This window comes from Corvus kubaryi, unplaced genomic scaffold (genome assembly GCF_017639235.1).
Source record: "Corvus kubaryi isolate FWS band 111438036 unplaced genomic scaffold, C.kubaryi_AGA036_p1.0 37292, whole genome shotgun sequence".
Taxonomy (NCBI): domain Eukaryota; kingdom Metazoa; phylum Chordata; class Aves; order Passeriformes; family Corvidae; genus Corvus; species Corvus kubaryi.
This window is the reverse complement of record NW_024581091.1, coordinates 554,622-569,891: the sequence shown is the minus strand read 5'-3', so window position 1 is coordinate 569,891 and position 15,270 is coordinate 554,622. Positions and strand designations below refer to the sequence as shown.

General features: G+C 54.2%; 1 protein-coding gene and 1 long non-coding RNA gene across 4 annotated transcripts in view; one reads left to right on the top strand and one right to left on the bottom strand.

Moving 5' to 3' along the window:
• Positions 1–14,900, top strand: part of FRAS1 (Fraser extracellular matrix complex subunit 1) — a 110,665-nt gene extending 95,765 nt beyond the window's left edge. The window contains exons 49-73 of one of the 3 annotated variants that reach the window (XM_042026872.1): positions 307–534; positions 809–922; positions 1,925–2,075; positions 2,579–2,738; positions 3,014–3,176; positions 3,404–3,650; positions 4,221–4,565; positions 4,822–4,982; positions 5,356–5,503; positions 5,600–5,805; positions 6,269–6,425; positions 6,990–7,190; positions 7,789–7,976; positions 8,139–8,414; positions 8,591–8,823; positions 9,100–9,260; positions 10,022–10,236; positions 11,245–11,395; positions 11,695–11,802; positions 11,972–12,131; positions 12,507–12,623; positions 12,731–12,897; positions 13,216–13,421; positions 13,710–13,856; positions 14,251–14,900. In XM_042026872.1, the coding sequence (XP_041882806.1) occupies positions 307–534; positions 809–922; positions 1,925–2,075; positions 2,579–2,738; positions 3,014–3,176; positions 3,404–3,650; positions 4,221–4,565; positions 4,822–4,982; positions 5,356–5,503; positions 5,600–5,805; positions 6,269–6,425; positions 6,990–7,190; positions 7,789–7,976; positions 8,139–8,414; positions 8,591–8,823; positions 9,100–9,260; positions 10,022–10,236; positions 11,245–11,395; positions 11,695–11,802; positions 11,972–12,131; positions 12,507–12,623; positions 12,731–12,897; positions 13,216–13,421; positions 13,710–13,856; positions 14,251–14,835 (4,995 nt within the window). In that variant the 3' untranslated portion in view covers positions 14,836–14,900. Of the gene's footprint in view, positions 1–306; positions 535–808; positions 923–1,924; positions 2,076–2,578; positions 2,739–3,013; positions 3,177–3,312; positions 3,651–4,220; positions 4,566–4,821; positions 4,983–5,355; positions 5,504–5,599; positions 5,806–6,268; positions 6,426–6,989; positions 7,191–7,788; positions 7,977–8,138; positions 8,415–8,590; positions 8,824–9,099; positions 9,261–9,970; positions 10,237–11,244; positions 11,396–11,694; positions 11,803–11,971; positions 12,132–12,506; positions 12,624–12,730; positions 12,898–13,215; positions 13,422–13,709; positions 13,857–14,250 lie in introns of those variants that run through there. The other 2 variants (XM_042026871.1, XM_042026873.1) reach the window with 2 other exon arrangements.
• Positions 7,226–12,777, bottom strand: LOC121663965. The gene is made up of 2 exons (XR_006015830.1): positions 12,692–12,777; positions 7,226–11,817 (listed from the first exon to the last, which is right to left on the bottom strand). It is a non-coding gene; the product is annotated as an uncharacterized LOC121663965 (long non-coding RNA).
• Positions 14,901–15,270: the final 370 nt, after the last annotated feature.

Sequence of the window (15,270 nt, the reverse complement as noted above, 5' to 3'; positions counted from 1 at the left end):
GAGCTTGGAGGGGGAGTTTGCCTATTCTTAAATGTGGATCACAGAGGTGATCACAACTTTAAGTGGCTTAGAGAATTGTCCATATTCAAACTGGCCAGCTGATAGGTTCTATCAGTTCCCAGAGGAAACTGTAAGCACCCCTTAGCAAGGACGTCCCTTCCGGGACTATGCTTGCTAACCTATGACACAGTGACACAGGAAGCCGCCTGGGCAGGCTCCCTGTCCAGGCTTCCTGAGCTGGAAGGACAGGCCTGGCCTGGTGCTGAGGTCGTGTCCCCAGCTTTGCCCCTCCGTGTGCGGGTGCAGGTCGCGTCCATCACGTTCCGGGTGGTGCAGCCGCCCCGGCACGGGCTGATCGAGCGCAGCGGCCGCGGGCAGCGGCCCCTCCAGGCCACCACCTTCACCATGGATGACATCTACCAGAACCGCATCAGCTACAGCCACGACGGCGGCAGCGCACTCAGGGACCGCTTCACCTTCACCGTGTCCGACGGCACCAACCCCCTCTTCGTGGTGCAGGACGGCGGGAAGAAGGTCAGGGAGGAGAAGGGATGGGAGGGGGTCTTGTGAGCTCATAGGGAGCTGCCTCCTCTCAGAGCAGGGGGCTGAGCTGCTGTGGCTGCACTGAAGGCAAGAGCTGAGTGTTCTCAGTTACCTGGTGCCTTTGCTCCTTCCCCTCCCTGCCCTCTGTGTGTGCAAACTCACCCAGGACCTTGATCCCGGCAGAGTTGGAGGGAGCCAAGCTGGTGAAGTGGTGGGTGAGGCTCTGACTCCCAAAGTAACACCCATCTCCCTGAACTTCTGGCAGGTTGTGACCGCAGCACCGCAGCGCTTCCAGGTGGACATCGTCCCTGTGGATGACGGGACACCCAGGGTTGTCACCAACCTGGGCCTGCAGTGGCTGGAGTACACGGATGGCAAGGTAACACCTGCCTGGGCTCAGCTTGGGCTGCTTCTCAGGCTGTTCCTGGAGAGGAGGCTTCGCAGGGAAACATCCTGATCCTTCAGCACTTTTATTATTGTGATGGACAGTACACACCCCAGGGTATATTTTTAGCTTTGCTGATGGTGGAGATATCTTGATGATGTGCTGCAGCAGCTGTGGCAGAGATACATGGCTTTCCAAGGATATGGTGCAGGAATTTCTTGCTGTAACATGCCTTTGTTTTGCAAAAGTCCAAACAAAACCCCAGGAAACTCTCAGCTTGTTTTTGAGGAGCCAGCATTAACTGCAAAGAAACACTTTGGTTCTTCCCAGAAAAACATGAGTGGAAGATGCTGTAGTAAGAAATTGTATTAAGAAATGGCTATCTCAGCTCAAATTCCTCACTTCAGGACAAGCACTCCTGCAGCCTCGAGCAGCTCAATTTTCTCTCTTTCTCCTGCTGTTATAAACATTTTGTTGTTGATGAGAAAGCAAATTGTGGTGGAACTGAGTCAGATCCGTGCGCGAGCATTTGAAAGAGGCTCTCGTGGAGCTCACCAGAGCTGTGTGAACTGTCCTGAGCGAGTCTTTCAATCCGAGGCTGTCTGCAAATGGTTTTTTGCCAAGCAGGGCCTCACCTGAGCATCAGCACAGCTCATGGAATAGAGGCTTCCAAGTGAAACCCAAAGATTAGTCCTAGACTTTAGTCCCAGCTAGATAGGGCTTGGCAGCTGCTTCGGATTTGCTTTGCTTTGAGCCACATATGTCTTTTTAATTAAACTAACCTGATGTGAGGCAAAATTTGAACCCTTCTTGTGTTGTCAAACACCTTGTGGGATGTCTCTCTGTTCAAGGCTGCTCTGTGCTTTCATATCCTGAGATTTTCCCTCATGGAGAACTGTTTTGACAGAGGGATGGTTGGGCTTTTCGTGCGAACAGTCAATCAGACTTGCACTGCTGGAGCTTCAGTTTTACTCCCTTGGTTTGGCTTTAATCCAGGCCACCAATCTCATCACTAAGAAGGAATTACTGACGACAGATCCTGACACAGATGACAAACAGCTGATCTACGAGATAACAACCGGTCCCAGGAATGGTCATGTGGAGAACAAGCTGAAACCAGGGACAGCTGTGACCACCTTTACGCAGGGTATGGAGCCGGGCCGTGTCCTGCTGCCTTTTTCCTTCAGTTGATTCCGTTTGTTAAAATAAGGAAAAAATAGGGGGAAGGGGAGAAGAAAAGGAGCAGATCTCCAAAGTGTGTTGAAAATAAGCACTGAACTTTGCTGTCAGTTGCAGAAATCCTGTAATTTCTTATAGATGCCAACCTGAGTCCTGTAGCCACAGCCAGGTTCTCCAGACTTGTTAGAGCTGGAGATGTGACTCGGGGCAGTAAAGGGGGCTTGTAAATCTTGCAAGTGCATCTGATCATCACAAGGTCTGGTAGATGTGCAGCCAGCTGTGCAGAGTCAGCAGTGTGGGGAAAGTTCACTCTTGTGGGGCTGAGGGAAGGGGAGGTGAGGGGGGCAACTGCTTCCTGTGCCACTGTGATCCCCGATCCCTGTGGCCATGTGGAGCCGTGCCTCCGCACTGCTCATCTACAAAACTGCCTTTGGATTTCTGTGCTGACTCATTGGATGTCCCTCCTGGCAGAGGACGTGAACCAGGGCCTCATTTGGTACGTGATGCATGAGGAGAAGGTTCAGGAGACCATGGACAGCTTTCAGTTCCTAGTGAAGGACGGCAAACCCAACGTGGTCAGCGGCAATGTCTTCCACATCCAGTGGTCCCTCCTCAGCTTTACACACACCAGGTAAGTGGCACGGGGGTCACAGCACCTAGCTGAGCTGGAGCTGGGCTCTTACCTGAGCTCCCTACAGCGTGGAAATGAAATTCTGTCCGTGAGGAGAGTGGCCTGCTGGGCTAAACCACAGGGCAGCTGCCCTATGCCCAAACCCCCGGTTATTATTGTGCCTCGGATTTTCCATGGAGGCCACGCTCACCCTGAGTCTGTGGTGCTCAGTGTCACACAACCACACAGGGTTTGCTCCCCAGCCTGTTATTTGTGTGTGCTTGATCCCTTTCCAGCTACAAGGTCAGGGAGAGCACTGGCTCTGTGAGCATCACCGTGAGGCGGATCGGGAACCTCAACCAGTACAGCATTGTCCTGTGCCGCACTGAGCAGGGAACAGCCACTGCTGGATCCGGATCACAGCCTGGAGAGCAGGACTACATGGAGTATGCAGGGCAGGTAGGTGGGGACACAGGAAAGGGACAGCCTGACCATACCTGCCACCAAGCCCGGAGGAAAGAATGGGTGAAAAGTGATAGAAGCGCCAAGGAGGGTGTCTTTCATTTGTAAAATCCTGTGCGTTATTTGCTGTCAGAAGAGGGAGCGACTCAGGCCAGGGTGAGACAGGAAGGACGGGACGCTCCAGACCCCAGTCCAAGGACAGCAGCCGGATTGCTGCCTTCCAGGTGCAGTTCGAGGAGCGGGAGGACACCAAGGCCTGCACCATCGGCATCAACGACGACGATGTGTTCGAGGGCACGGAGAGCTTTTCCGTGGAGCTCAGCATGCCGGCCTACGCCCTGCTGGGCAACGTCACCCGGGCCACCGTCACCATCGCGGACCCCGAGGACGAGCCCACGCTGCAGTTCGACAGGAGCACGTTCCGCGTCAGCGAGAGCGCCGGCTTCCTCTCGGCTCCTGTGGAACGGAAAGGTGCGTCGGGCCGCGCAGGACGGCCTGCTGAGCCCCGCGGGAGGGACACGTGCCGAGGGGGAACCCTCATGGCAGAGAGGGAGCCCTTGGGCTTTGCCTGCTTACGGTTTTGGGGTGTTCTCTGATGTTTTGGAAGAGGTTCTGTCAATGGCAAGCAGCACACAGGGCACTGTTGTTTATTTTTTTTATCTTTCCTGCCTCTGCTGTTAAAGCTTCTTGGGTTTGGATTCATTTCAACTCCCAGCACGAGCAGGAGCAAACCCTTGTATTTGCAGCCTCTTGGTGATCTAGAGGGTGTTTTATGTGGACCCTGTCACTGGGCTTTAATAGGCAAGTGTTCCTTAATAGGCAAGTGCCACCGGTTTCCTGAGTGTGGATTAGGAACATGCCTGGAATTCAGGTCTAAGGTGGCTGCTATGCAAGTTCAGGAGCAGGGATAGTGTTCTTTTTCATTTCTCACCCTCTTTTCTGAATGCTGCTTTATTATTGAAGTGAACAGTGTCTCCACCAAATAGATTAAAAGTATTTCCACTTTTAAAAGAATTACGGAGTTTTCCTGTTGCTTCCTAGGGGATGCCAGCAGCACTGTGTCTGCTATCTGCTACACCGTCCCCAAATCAGCCAAGGGCAGCAGCCTTTACATGCTGGAATCCGGCTCCGACTTCAAGTCCCGGGGGCTGGCGGATGAGAACCGCCTCGTTTTGGGACCGGGTGTCACCGTGGTGACCTGTGATGTCACTCTGATCGATGACAGTGAATATGAAGAGGATGAGGAGTTCGAGGTGGTGCTGGCCGACGCCTCGGACAACGCCCGCATTGGCAGCCGGGCTTCAGCCAACGTGGTCATCACCGGTCCCAATGACGCCTCCACGGTGTTCCTGGGGAACGCCACCTTTACCGTCAGCGAGGCTGCAGGTGAAGAGCAGGGGGTCGTGTTGGGGTGCTCACTGTGGAAGCTTTCACCAGGAAGATGTGTCACAAGGAGCAATTCAGGGCACAGCAGAACTGTCAGAGAAGTGCAGAGGGGCTCTGTGGTTCCCTCTGCACCGAGGGGGAGGCTGGGGGCCGGGGCAGTGCTGAAGGGAGAAGGCTGTGCTGAAGGGAAAGGAGTGGGTTTGTGGTACGTGGCTGCTCTCTCAGCTTGTTCTCTCTTGTGCCTCTGTTGGTGCAGGACACATTGAGATTCCAGTGCTGAGGCAGGGACCTGACCTCTCCACGCCCACATCGGTGTGGTGTGCCACTCGGACATCAGACCCGCCCTCGGCCAGCCCGGGAGTCGATTACGTCCCCAGCTCCAGGAAAATAGAGTTCAGGCCAGGCAAGACAGAAGAGGTGAGGAGCCACTTGGACTCCTGCTGAGTCTGCTTTGCCTGGTGGCACTTGTCTTGCGTTTCTGCGCAGATCTGCCATTTGTTTTGAAAATCCTCTCAGGGCCACTTGAGAACTGTTAATGAGTCTGCTAGGCACAGACTCCCACCCTGTCAGCACTCCAGGCAGGGGGGATTTGATCATGCCACATCTTCCCAAAGATGGCAGCCTGTTCTCTGAAATTATATGCTGGATTTATCTAGAACATTGTTTACATTGATTAATGGATTCAGAAAACATAATGACAGAATGGCTTTACACTAGACTCCCAAATGTGACTGCTGGGAAGGACGAAAGCTTTGTACCTCTAACAGCAGGAATTCCACTTTCCCCCCAGTTCTGCCCCCTGACAATCCTGGATGATGCTCAGTACCCAGTGATAGAAGGGCTGGAGACTTTTGTTGTTTACCTCAGCTCCCCCCACGGAGCCGAGCTGGCAAAGCCGTTCCAAGCCATCGTGGCCATCAATGACATCTTCCAAGATGGTAAGTTATCCCTGGCAGCTGTATCTGTTCCATTCCCACCTCTTGGCTCCCTGTGGATCCTCAACACTGCTTGGCTCTGTTTCTGCCCCCCTACAGTGCCCAGCATGCAGTTCACCAAGGCCACCTACATGGCCAAGGAGAAGGAGGGGACCCTGCACATCCCCATCTTCCGCACGGGGGACCTGAGCTACGAGTCCTCTGTCAGGTGCTACACCCGGAGCCAGACAGCACAGGTCATGGAGGACTTCATGGAGAGGAGGGATGCAGAGGAGTCTCGCATCACTTTCCTCAAAGGGGAGAAGGTGAGCTGGACCTGCCTTGTGGAGGAACCAAGAACCATTGCTGAGAGAAGTTCACATCTCCTCCTTGCCTCTGTGTCATCAGAGGGAGCTGACAGAGTTGTCCAGGCTGCTTTCAGATGACACAAATTCTTGTCCTGGCAGTATGACCCACTCTGAAGGGGTTGTGTGTTTCACGATTAAACTGGTTAAATTGTGAAATGCAAATCTGATGCGTCAGGAGGACTCGGGATTGTTGTACAGAGAGCTGTGGGTTTGTGGAAGGAGATGTTTTTGCTGCTGTGTCTCATCATGTAACAGCATGGTTTGTCCACACTGAAGTAGCAGCCCTAAAACCAGAAGGGTTTCTTCCGGGATGGACAGCACTCTGATGTGAAACCCTGGATGGGGAAGTACAGCCTGGCCTTCACGTGGCTTTATCAGATTTATCAGTGATTGCTGCTTTCTCCCCTTCGCTTGGCTTTAGGTGAAGAACTGCAGTGTTCACGTCACTGATGACTCTGCCTTTGAACCAGAAGAGCAGTTCCAGGTCTATCTGGGTAGCCCGCTTGGAAACCATTGGAGCGGAGCTCGGATTGGGAAGATGGACGTGGCCACCATAACTGTCACCAACGACGAGGACGGTGAGTGAGGCTGCTCAGCAAGGATGTCATGGTGGTTCCAAGGGAGTTGGCACAGTCCCATCAGTGCAGTACACGTGGATGCCTTCGGTGCCACGGTCACAGCCCTGGGTGCAGGTCACTGGTGTGCACTGGGCTGGGCCGAAGGGAAGAGTTGAATAACAGTGCTTGGACCCGCTGCCTCTCTGTTTCCCATTCCCCTGCAGCTGGAGTTGCTGTGCTTCCCCTGGGAGATGTTCCCCTCCCTCCACAGTGTCACAGTCTGGAGAGAACTGTGGGGGAGAAGAGGGATGCCAGGTCCCTCTGGTGTGACAGCCTGCAGGGGTGGAGCACCAGCACGTGGCAAGGATTTGGGGGTGTGTGGGAGGCAGGGATAGGAGAATCATTTGCCATCCTCTGTAGCCCGACACGCTCGTTAGGTTTTGCCCTAAGTCACACCCAAATCTTTTTGGCCCCTGCTTTGAGGAGCCCCCTGCTCTGAGGGTGTGTAGATGAGTCCGAAAGGAGCTGAGCTGAACCAGTCAGGGGTGCAAACCTTGGGCTTTTCCCTCACTGCTCTTCCTGCAGCCCCCACCATCGAGTTCGAAGAGGCCGCGTACCAGGTGCGGGAGCCACCGGGCCCGGAGGGAGTGGCTGTGCTGAACGTGCCGGTGGTCCGCAGGGGGGACCAGAACAGGACCTCCAAGGTGCGCTGCAGCACCCGCGACGGCTCGGCGCAGGCCGGCGTGGATTACTACCCCAAGAGTCGGATGCTCAAGTTCAGCCCAGGTAAAGGGGCCTCACAGGGAGGGTTACAGGTGGGGGTGCGTCAGGATATCCAGGAGATTTGGGGAGAGCCACTTTTTGCATGAGGTTTGCTGTAATTTTATTACTCAAAAAAGCTGACGTTAAATGAAGGGTGATCAGATCAGAGGAAGAAGCACTGGCACCTGGCAAAGTCCTCCTCAGGGAATGTAGGGCTGTGAACACCTCAGACTGTGTTGCTGGACCAAGAAGCCTCCACCAAACAGCTCTGCACACCAGTCTGAGGGAGAGCAGGGATGGGAATGTGCTTTGCATCCCAGATTTTTCTTCCAGACAGCTAATACAAGACAGTCATTATTAATCCTCAGATGGCATCTGTTAGTAAATCTAGCACCAGATCAATTGGATCAGTTGTCATAGCTGGAGTTTTATGTTTAGAGTAGACTCCTATGGATAAATTATTAGCAGCAATGAGTGGAAATAAAATTTATAATGTGTATTTTATCATAATGTCTCCGTGGTCACAGCCTAGAGCAGCTGCACAGGGTTTGTATGAGAACTTGAGAGCAGTCTCTGATGATGAATTGAGTTCTCTCTGTTTTTCTTGCACTCACTCCCACAGGTGTGGCCCTCATCATGTTTAAGGTGGAGATCATGTCCAACGAAGACCGGGAATGGCACGAGTCCTTTTCTCTGGTGCTGGGCCCAGATGACCCGGTGGAAGCAGTTCTTGGAGACACCAGCACTGCCACAGTGACTATTTTGGATCAGGAGGCGGCAGGGAGCCTGATTCTCCCAGCACCTCCCGTGGTGAGTGGATGTGATTTAGTGCCCTTCAAGGACAGACTGGCAACCGCAGTGGGATTTCTGAAATAAAATGTAAAGCTGTAGTGGCAACATGAGAGGGAAGGATGGCTTTTTCCACCCTTTCCCTCATCCCCAGCTGAGTGCTGCTCTCTTGCCTCCACACAGGTCGTCACCCTGGCTGACTACGACCGCGTGGAAGAAGTGACCAAGGAGGGTGTTAAGAAATCCCCTTCCCCAGGGTACCCCCTCATCTGCGTCACTCCCTGTGACCCTCACTTCCCCAAGTACGCCCTCATGAAGGAGCGCTGCAGAGAGGCCGGGATCAACCAGTCTTCCATACAGTTCAGCTGGGAAGTGGCAGCCCCCACGGACGGGAACGGAGCCCGGTCGCCTTTTGAGACCATCACGGACAACACCCCCTTCACCAGCGTCAACCACAGGGTAGGCGGAGAGGCACTGGCACGGCGGGGCTGCAGGGGCGCAGAGATTCCAGCCTAAAATCTCCTCGGAGCTGGGACTTGGTGTGAGGCATGGGTGCTAGGGCTTAGAAAATACAGCACTGTTTTTCCTTAAGCCTGCTGGAAGCACTACTGGTTTCCTCCTCCTTGTTCCCTCAGGTGCTGGACAGCATCTACTTCAGCCGGCGGTTCCACGTGCGCTGCGTGGCCAAGGCTGTGGACAAGGCTGGCCACGTGGGGACGCCCCTGAGGAGCAACGTGGTGACCATAGGCACAGACAGTGCCATCTGTCACACGCCCGTGGTCGCGGGGACAGCCCGAGGGTTCCAGGCACAGTCGTTCATTGCCACGCTCAAGTACGTGGATGTGAAGCACAAGGAGCATCCCAACAGGTATGAGCCTAGTCAAGGGCGAGTGCAGCTCTTCACCAGCCCCCCTGGCGTTACAGAGGTGCCTGGGCTCACAAGGACAACACATCCCTTCTGCTGAGGGGGTGCCCTTCCCCTCAGGAATTGGGAGTTGGTGGGACAGCTTAAGGAGCAGATGTGTAGCTGGGGAAATCCAGCTCAAACTAAACATCAGGCTCACCTGCCTGGGCTCTGCTGCTGTAGGGATCCTGTGCCTGCCCGGCTGCTCCCTTCTGCTGTCTCATGTGCTGCTTGTTCCAGGATCCACATCTCGGTGCAGATCCCCCACCAGGATGGGATGCTGCCCCTCATCTCCACGCTGCCGCTGCACAACCTGCATTTCCTTCTCTCTGAGTCCATCTACAGGCACCAGCACGTCTGCTCCAACCTGGTCACTGTCAGAGACCTCAGAGGCATCTCAGGTAGCATTCAATGCCAGCCTTTGCTTCCTGAACATGGAAGCCTGGAAAGAAATGCGAGAGGGCAGCTTTGTCTTCCTCTGGGCTCTCTTGACATGATGTAAATGACAATGAATCTTCCTGGTCTAACAGCAGTGACCAGAGTTACCCCGTTGGAGATGGGATTCCAGGCATGGGAATGTTTGAGGAAATTGTAGGCTGTAGGTTCACACTGTGCTGGTGATTTTCTGCTTTTCAAATCTGTCTTGTGATATCCACACGGGTGGAGAGGGATCTGCAGGGCTGGATCGCTGTGTCTGGGTCACCGAGGTCTCCCACGGGGCAACAAAACCAATTCACTGCTGAAGGAAATGTCAGAGCTGAGAAGAACAGGCAGACTGTGTCTTTGACACTCCGGGCAATGAGATCCATGCTAGATCCATGGTGGGCAGCGAGTTGTACTTGGTTCTGATAATTCCATACTCAACCTGTTCCTCATTTCTTAAAGGTTAACTTCAACCTTGAATAAATAGGTCCATAAGTTTGATTTTTAGGATGCTTACCCCATTCCTGTAACCTTTTCCTCTGTGAAGACCTGAGTATGTCCAGTTTGACCTCCAGAATAATGAAGGGAGAGGAGCTCCCATGATTCAGGAGTGAAACAAGACCTCCATACTTGGCCTCAGGCTGTTTAAAATCGGGAGGGATCAGTGTCCTGATGTCTCTCACTCCAGAGGCAGGGTTCCTGGATGAAGGGATCAGTGTCCTGATGTCTCTCACTCCAGAGGCAGGGTTCCTGGACGAGGTGACCCACGACCGCTTCGTGCTGGGCCCGGGCTACGACCGCCCCTACCAGCTGGACCCTGCAGTGAGGGAGCCCAAGAGCATCCAGCTGTACCAGCACCTCAACCTCAAGAGCTGCATCTGGACCTTCGACGCTTATTATGACATGACTGAATTAATTGATGTCTGTGGAGGCTCTGTCACTGCTGACTTCCAGGTGAGAGGCACATCCAGAGCTCTCCCACCTATACCAGCTCTCTCTCAGTTTCCGGGCACAGCTCTGCATTGGACTCAGGTGTTGCTGCTCTGCTCTGTAGAGGTGGAGCGTGGCTTTTCCCCCCTTTCACCTGGAAGAGAACAGTGCTGTGTGCACTTACTTCATTTATTTTCCTGGGGGTAACACAGGTTTTATTGTCTTAATCTTCAGAGCACCAGGAAAATATTACTTTTTTAATGTATGGCCACACTGGAAATACAAAACATTCTCAGCTGGGCTCTCTTCTTTTATAATTTTGACCATGCTCTCAGCCAATAGAAATGAGCAAAGGACAGAGCAGAGGCAGATCAGTCCATGCTCCACAACAGAGGGAGGTCACGGGATATTTTAACTAATTTCTTAATTAACAGACTGGCAGACCAAAAGCCAGAAGTGTCCTTTAAATGAGTGGCTTTGACTATTTGAGGTGTCTCACTGCCCTCTCGTGGCTGCATTATCCATGTGCATCCCACTCCATCTCCCTTAGGTTCTTGCATTCAATTCCCATTGCTATGGCCAGCATCATCTCTCCTAATTCCTGCCAGCCTGGACTACTTCATTAACTTTCCTTTTATAGCTCCAATTGCTTGCACAGATCCAGAGGAGCTACTTGGCCTGAACAACTGCCCAGTGGAGCATGTGGAGCCTGGCACCAGCCAGGCTGGAACATCTCCCTGAACCCTCTGGGGCCTGCAAAGTACAGCTGCACTCTGCAGATAATAAATGGAGAGCTGTGGGAGGCCTGAGCAAGCAGAATTGCTGCTTTTTAATTCACAGCCTTGGAAACTGGGGGATTTTGAGGTGAAATTGTGCCCAGAGCTCCTTTGTCCCATGGCCCCAGCAAGCCTTAGCACTGCCCCTGAATTAAAGCACAGGTTTGTCTTAGGTACCTACACGTAAAGAATGTTCAGGGCCACCTCTGACTTCACTTGAAGGTGCATAACCCCCTTTTTGGGGTTTTGTTGCCAGGTAAGGGACTCTGCCCAGTCCTTCCTGACAGTCCATGTCCCTCTCTACGTGTCCTACATCTATGTGACGGCCCCGAGGGGCTGGGCTTCCCTGGAGCACCACACGGAGATGGAGTTCTCCTTCTTTTACGACACCATTCTCTGGAGGACAGGTGAGCCTCAGGCACTCCAAGGGCTATGGAAGAAGTGGCTCCTTCATATTTTTCCCTTAGTTCCTGCACTGCCACCAGAGTCCTGAGGGAGGGGGGAACTCAGAATATTTCCTTCCCTTTATGCTTGCTGGGGGCTTAGGCAGCTAATGGATAATGGAGGAAGTGTGTAGCTGGCTCAGTGGAGGATGATCCCAACTAAACCCTGCCTTTTGGAGATCTCCCAAATGCTTCTGGGGCTGGCAGAGCCCAGGTGAGAGGCGAGTGTGCTGTGTGGGCTCCCAGTGCCGCTGTCCTTGCAGGGATCCAGACGGACAGCGTGCTCTCGGCCCGGCTGCAGATAATCCGCATCTACATCCGCGAGGATGGCCGGCTGGTCATCGAGTTCAAGACACAGGCCAAGTTCCGAGGTGAGGGCACTGATCCTGACAGGGACACAAACCAGGGTCACACACGGCTCTGCTCTGGCAGCACAGGCAGCACAACAAGTCCCTCTCCCCACCAGGAGCCCCTCTGTGCTGAGGTGCACGTGGGGCCTCTCCGTACGCTGCCTCCTGCCACCTCCTTGTCGTCCCCCAGGGCTGTTTGTCATGGAGCACCACAGCCTGCCAGATGTCAGGTCCTCTCTAATGACTCCAGAGCACCTGGGAGGGATCGAATTTGACCTGCAGCTGCTGTGGAGTGCTCAGACTTTTGACTCTCCCTACCAGCTCTGGAGAGCAACCAGCTCCTACAACAGGTGAGGGCTGGGGGCCAGTCCCCTTCAGCAGCTTCCCACAGCACTCCCTGTTCTCCCTGGTGACCTTCCAGCAGCCACAGCAATAGTGTGGAATGCTCAGGAGCTTGGTCACAGCTGGAGTATGTGGGGAGTTGCTGTCAGGGCTGGAACACGGTTCTATTGAGAGAAAAATCAGCTCAGCATCTTGTAAAGGCATTTTTCCAGCAATGAAGCTTGTGGATGGACTGATCCCAGAGGTGACAGTGCATTTCAGAAGGTCACATTTGTCCCTCAGGGACTGCTGGATGACATTGCTGGGGCAAGAGAGAGGTGCTGCCCTGGGTGAAGAGCTCAGAGCTCTGCTTGGTGACTGCAGGGTCTCCTGTCTGTTCCCAGGAAGGATTACTCTGGAGAATACACCATCTTCCTGATCCCCTGCACGGTGCAGCCCACGCAGCCGTGGGCAGAGCCTGGAGACAAGCCCCTGCCCTGCACAGCTCACGCTCCTGAGCGGTAAGGAGGCCCCACCCCCATGGCAGCAGGGCAGGGTCAGCCCCTTTGGGGTGCACATGGATCCAAACCTCATCTCTCCTTTGTTTCCTTCCTCGTCCCAATTCCAGGTTTTTGATCCCAATTGCCTTCCAGCAGACAAACCGCCCAGTTCCAGTTGTTTACTCCCTGAACACGGAGTTTCAGCTCTGTAACAATGAGAAGGTGTTTCTAATGGACCCCACCAAATCCGAAATGTCTCTGGCAGAAATGGATTACAAAGGGGCTTTTTCCAAGGGTAGGATTCACATCTCCTGTTCTGCTTCTGCCCAGTGTTTCTGCCTTCACAGCTTCCATTTCTTGAAGAGGAAAGGGCAAAACCCAGCTGTGGCTTTGCCTCTTCCACAGCAACAAATGACATTTTGAGCATCTTACAGCCCTGTGAAACAACAACATGCTCTGGCACCGTGTTTTGCCACCCCCACACACCAAACCCTTCCCAAACAATCCAAACCCCTCTAAACCCAGAGCCACGTGTGGTCCAGCCCATCTGGTTTTAGCAGCATTTCCCTGGTTGGGGAATTTCACCTGCCCCTCTTTGTCCCGACCTCCCCAGGGCAAATCCTGTATGGGCGTGTGCTCTGGCACCCTGAACAAAACCTCAACGCCGCTTACAAGCTGCAGCTGGAGAAGGTTTACCTGTGCACGGGCAGGGATGGCTACGTGCCCTTCTTCGACCCCACGGGCACCGTCTACAACGAGGGGCCCCAGTACGGCTGCATCCAACCCAACAAGTACCTGAAACACCGATTCCTCCTCCTGGTGAGTCCCCTGCTGCTGCTTCCCATTTGGGATTGTCTCTGGCGACAAGCAGATCGTGACTGCAAAGGGATGAGGGAAGAAACATGGTGGATGTTTAGCAATGCTGGTGCAAACTGTGAACGCAAGATCAGATTTTCCCTACTCTTTGTCCATGAGTGTTACTTAATCTACGCCTACGTGTAGGTGTGGAGATGGGACATTCGGATTAGATTCCTTGCACAGGTGTTACGTAGTGCCCAGCCTGCCTTGGGAAAGCAGCATTCCTCATGACACCTCTCTGACTTCCAGGACCGAAACCAGCCAGAAGTGACGGATAAGTATTTCCACGATGTGCCTTTTGACGCCCACTTTGCTTCCGAGCTGTCCGAGTTCCACTCGGTGAGCAGCATGCCTGGAGTCGATGGATTTACTCTCAAGGTGGATGCTCTCTATAAGGTATGTACCCAGTGCTTTTGGTAGCCCAAAACTGACATCTCTGTCCAGGACCTCCCAAACACTTGGTGTATTGTAGGCTCTGGGCCTTCAGAATTCAATTCTGACACAGGAAATGGAGATTCGGGTATCATTCTGGTAATTTAGGTTTTTTTTTCCTGAGCACTCAGGAAAAAGCTCTTTAAAAACGTGTAACTCATGTTTCTGAATGAATTATTGCCATTGGCAAAGGCTGGACATCTCACTGGGTGGTCAGTGTTACTTCAGCTGCTTAGAAAAACCCACTGAGCTGACTTGATCAGAAACAGGACACAAAACACACCAGCTCCTGAGAGAATCACTTGGTGTAAAAGCCATCACTAACATTCCCTCTGTCCATGCTTTCCCTTGGGGAAAGGTGGAAGCTGGACACCAGTGGTACCTCCAAGTGATCTACGTGATCGGCCCGGAGGGCACGGCCGGGCCCCGTGTCCAGCGCTCCCTGGCTCGCCGCTGGCAGCGCGGCCGCAGGGACCTGGCCGAGGGGGCCGGGAGGCCGGCGCTGGATGACTCCCTGATCTACGACAACGAGGGCGACCAGCTGAAGAACGGCACCAACATGAAGTCGCTGCTGTTGGAGAGGGAGGAAGTTGCCGTCGCGGCCTCCCTGTCCCAAACGGGCGCTTCCCTGGGCAGCGCCTTCGCCGCCCTCACCCTGCTGCTGCTGGTGCTGTCCGGAGTTTGCCTCCTCGCCAGGAAGTGCCGGAAGCTGCGGAGGAAGCGGGAGGCTGCCAGGGGCGCCCCCGAGGAGCACCCCTTGAACACCAAGGTGGAGCTGCCCCGGGGCGCCCCGAGGGCCGTGGGCAGCCGGTGTTGCACCGTCAGGAACGTTCATCCACCGAGGGAAAACGGCGGCGTCGGCCGGGGGCAGGGCAGGAAAGTGAAGCAGGTGAACTTGGAAGTCAAAGTCCACAGCAATTTGCACGACGGCACGGAAGTTTAATGGAGCACACGCATCGGGAAAAGCTTTTTATAAACTGTAAAATAAAGATAACCCAAACCAAAAAAGCTCTGCGGGTATTTTTATAGTCTGGTGAGGAGGGGCAGCTGTCATGTCCCGCTGCTCCTCTCTCAGCGGCTTCACCCCATGGCACCGCTGCCCTCTCCCGGTGCTGCTCCAGCTCTGTGCTTCTCCAGCTCTGCGCTGCTCCGCCTCCGGGGGCTGGGCAGTATGGGGAAAACATCCCCCAGCCCTGGCATGTGGGAGCTCTGAGCCAGCCGCGGGAGCCGCCGGGTTCCTCTGCGTCCTCTGCAAGAGAGTAAAGCTTAAATAAAAACTTGACCCGGTATGACCGGGGTGTTCCTTCCTGTGCCCATTCCCCTGGGGCGCGGCGGGCGGCAGCTCCACGGGGCTGTGGTCCCGGGGAAGGGACGGCGG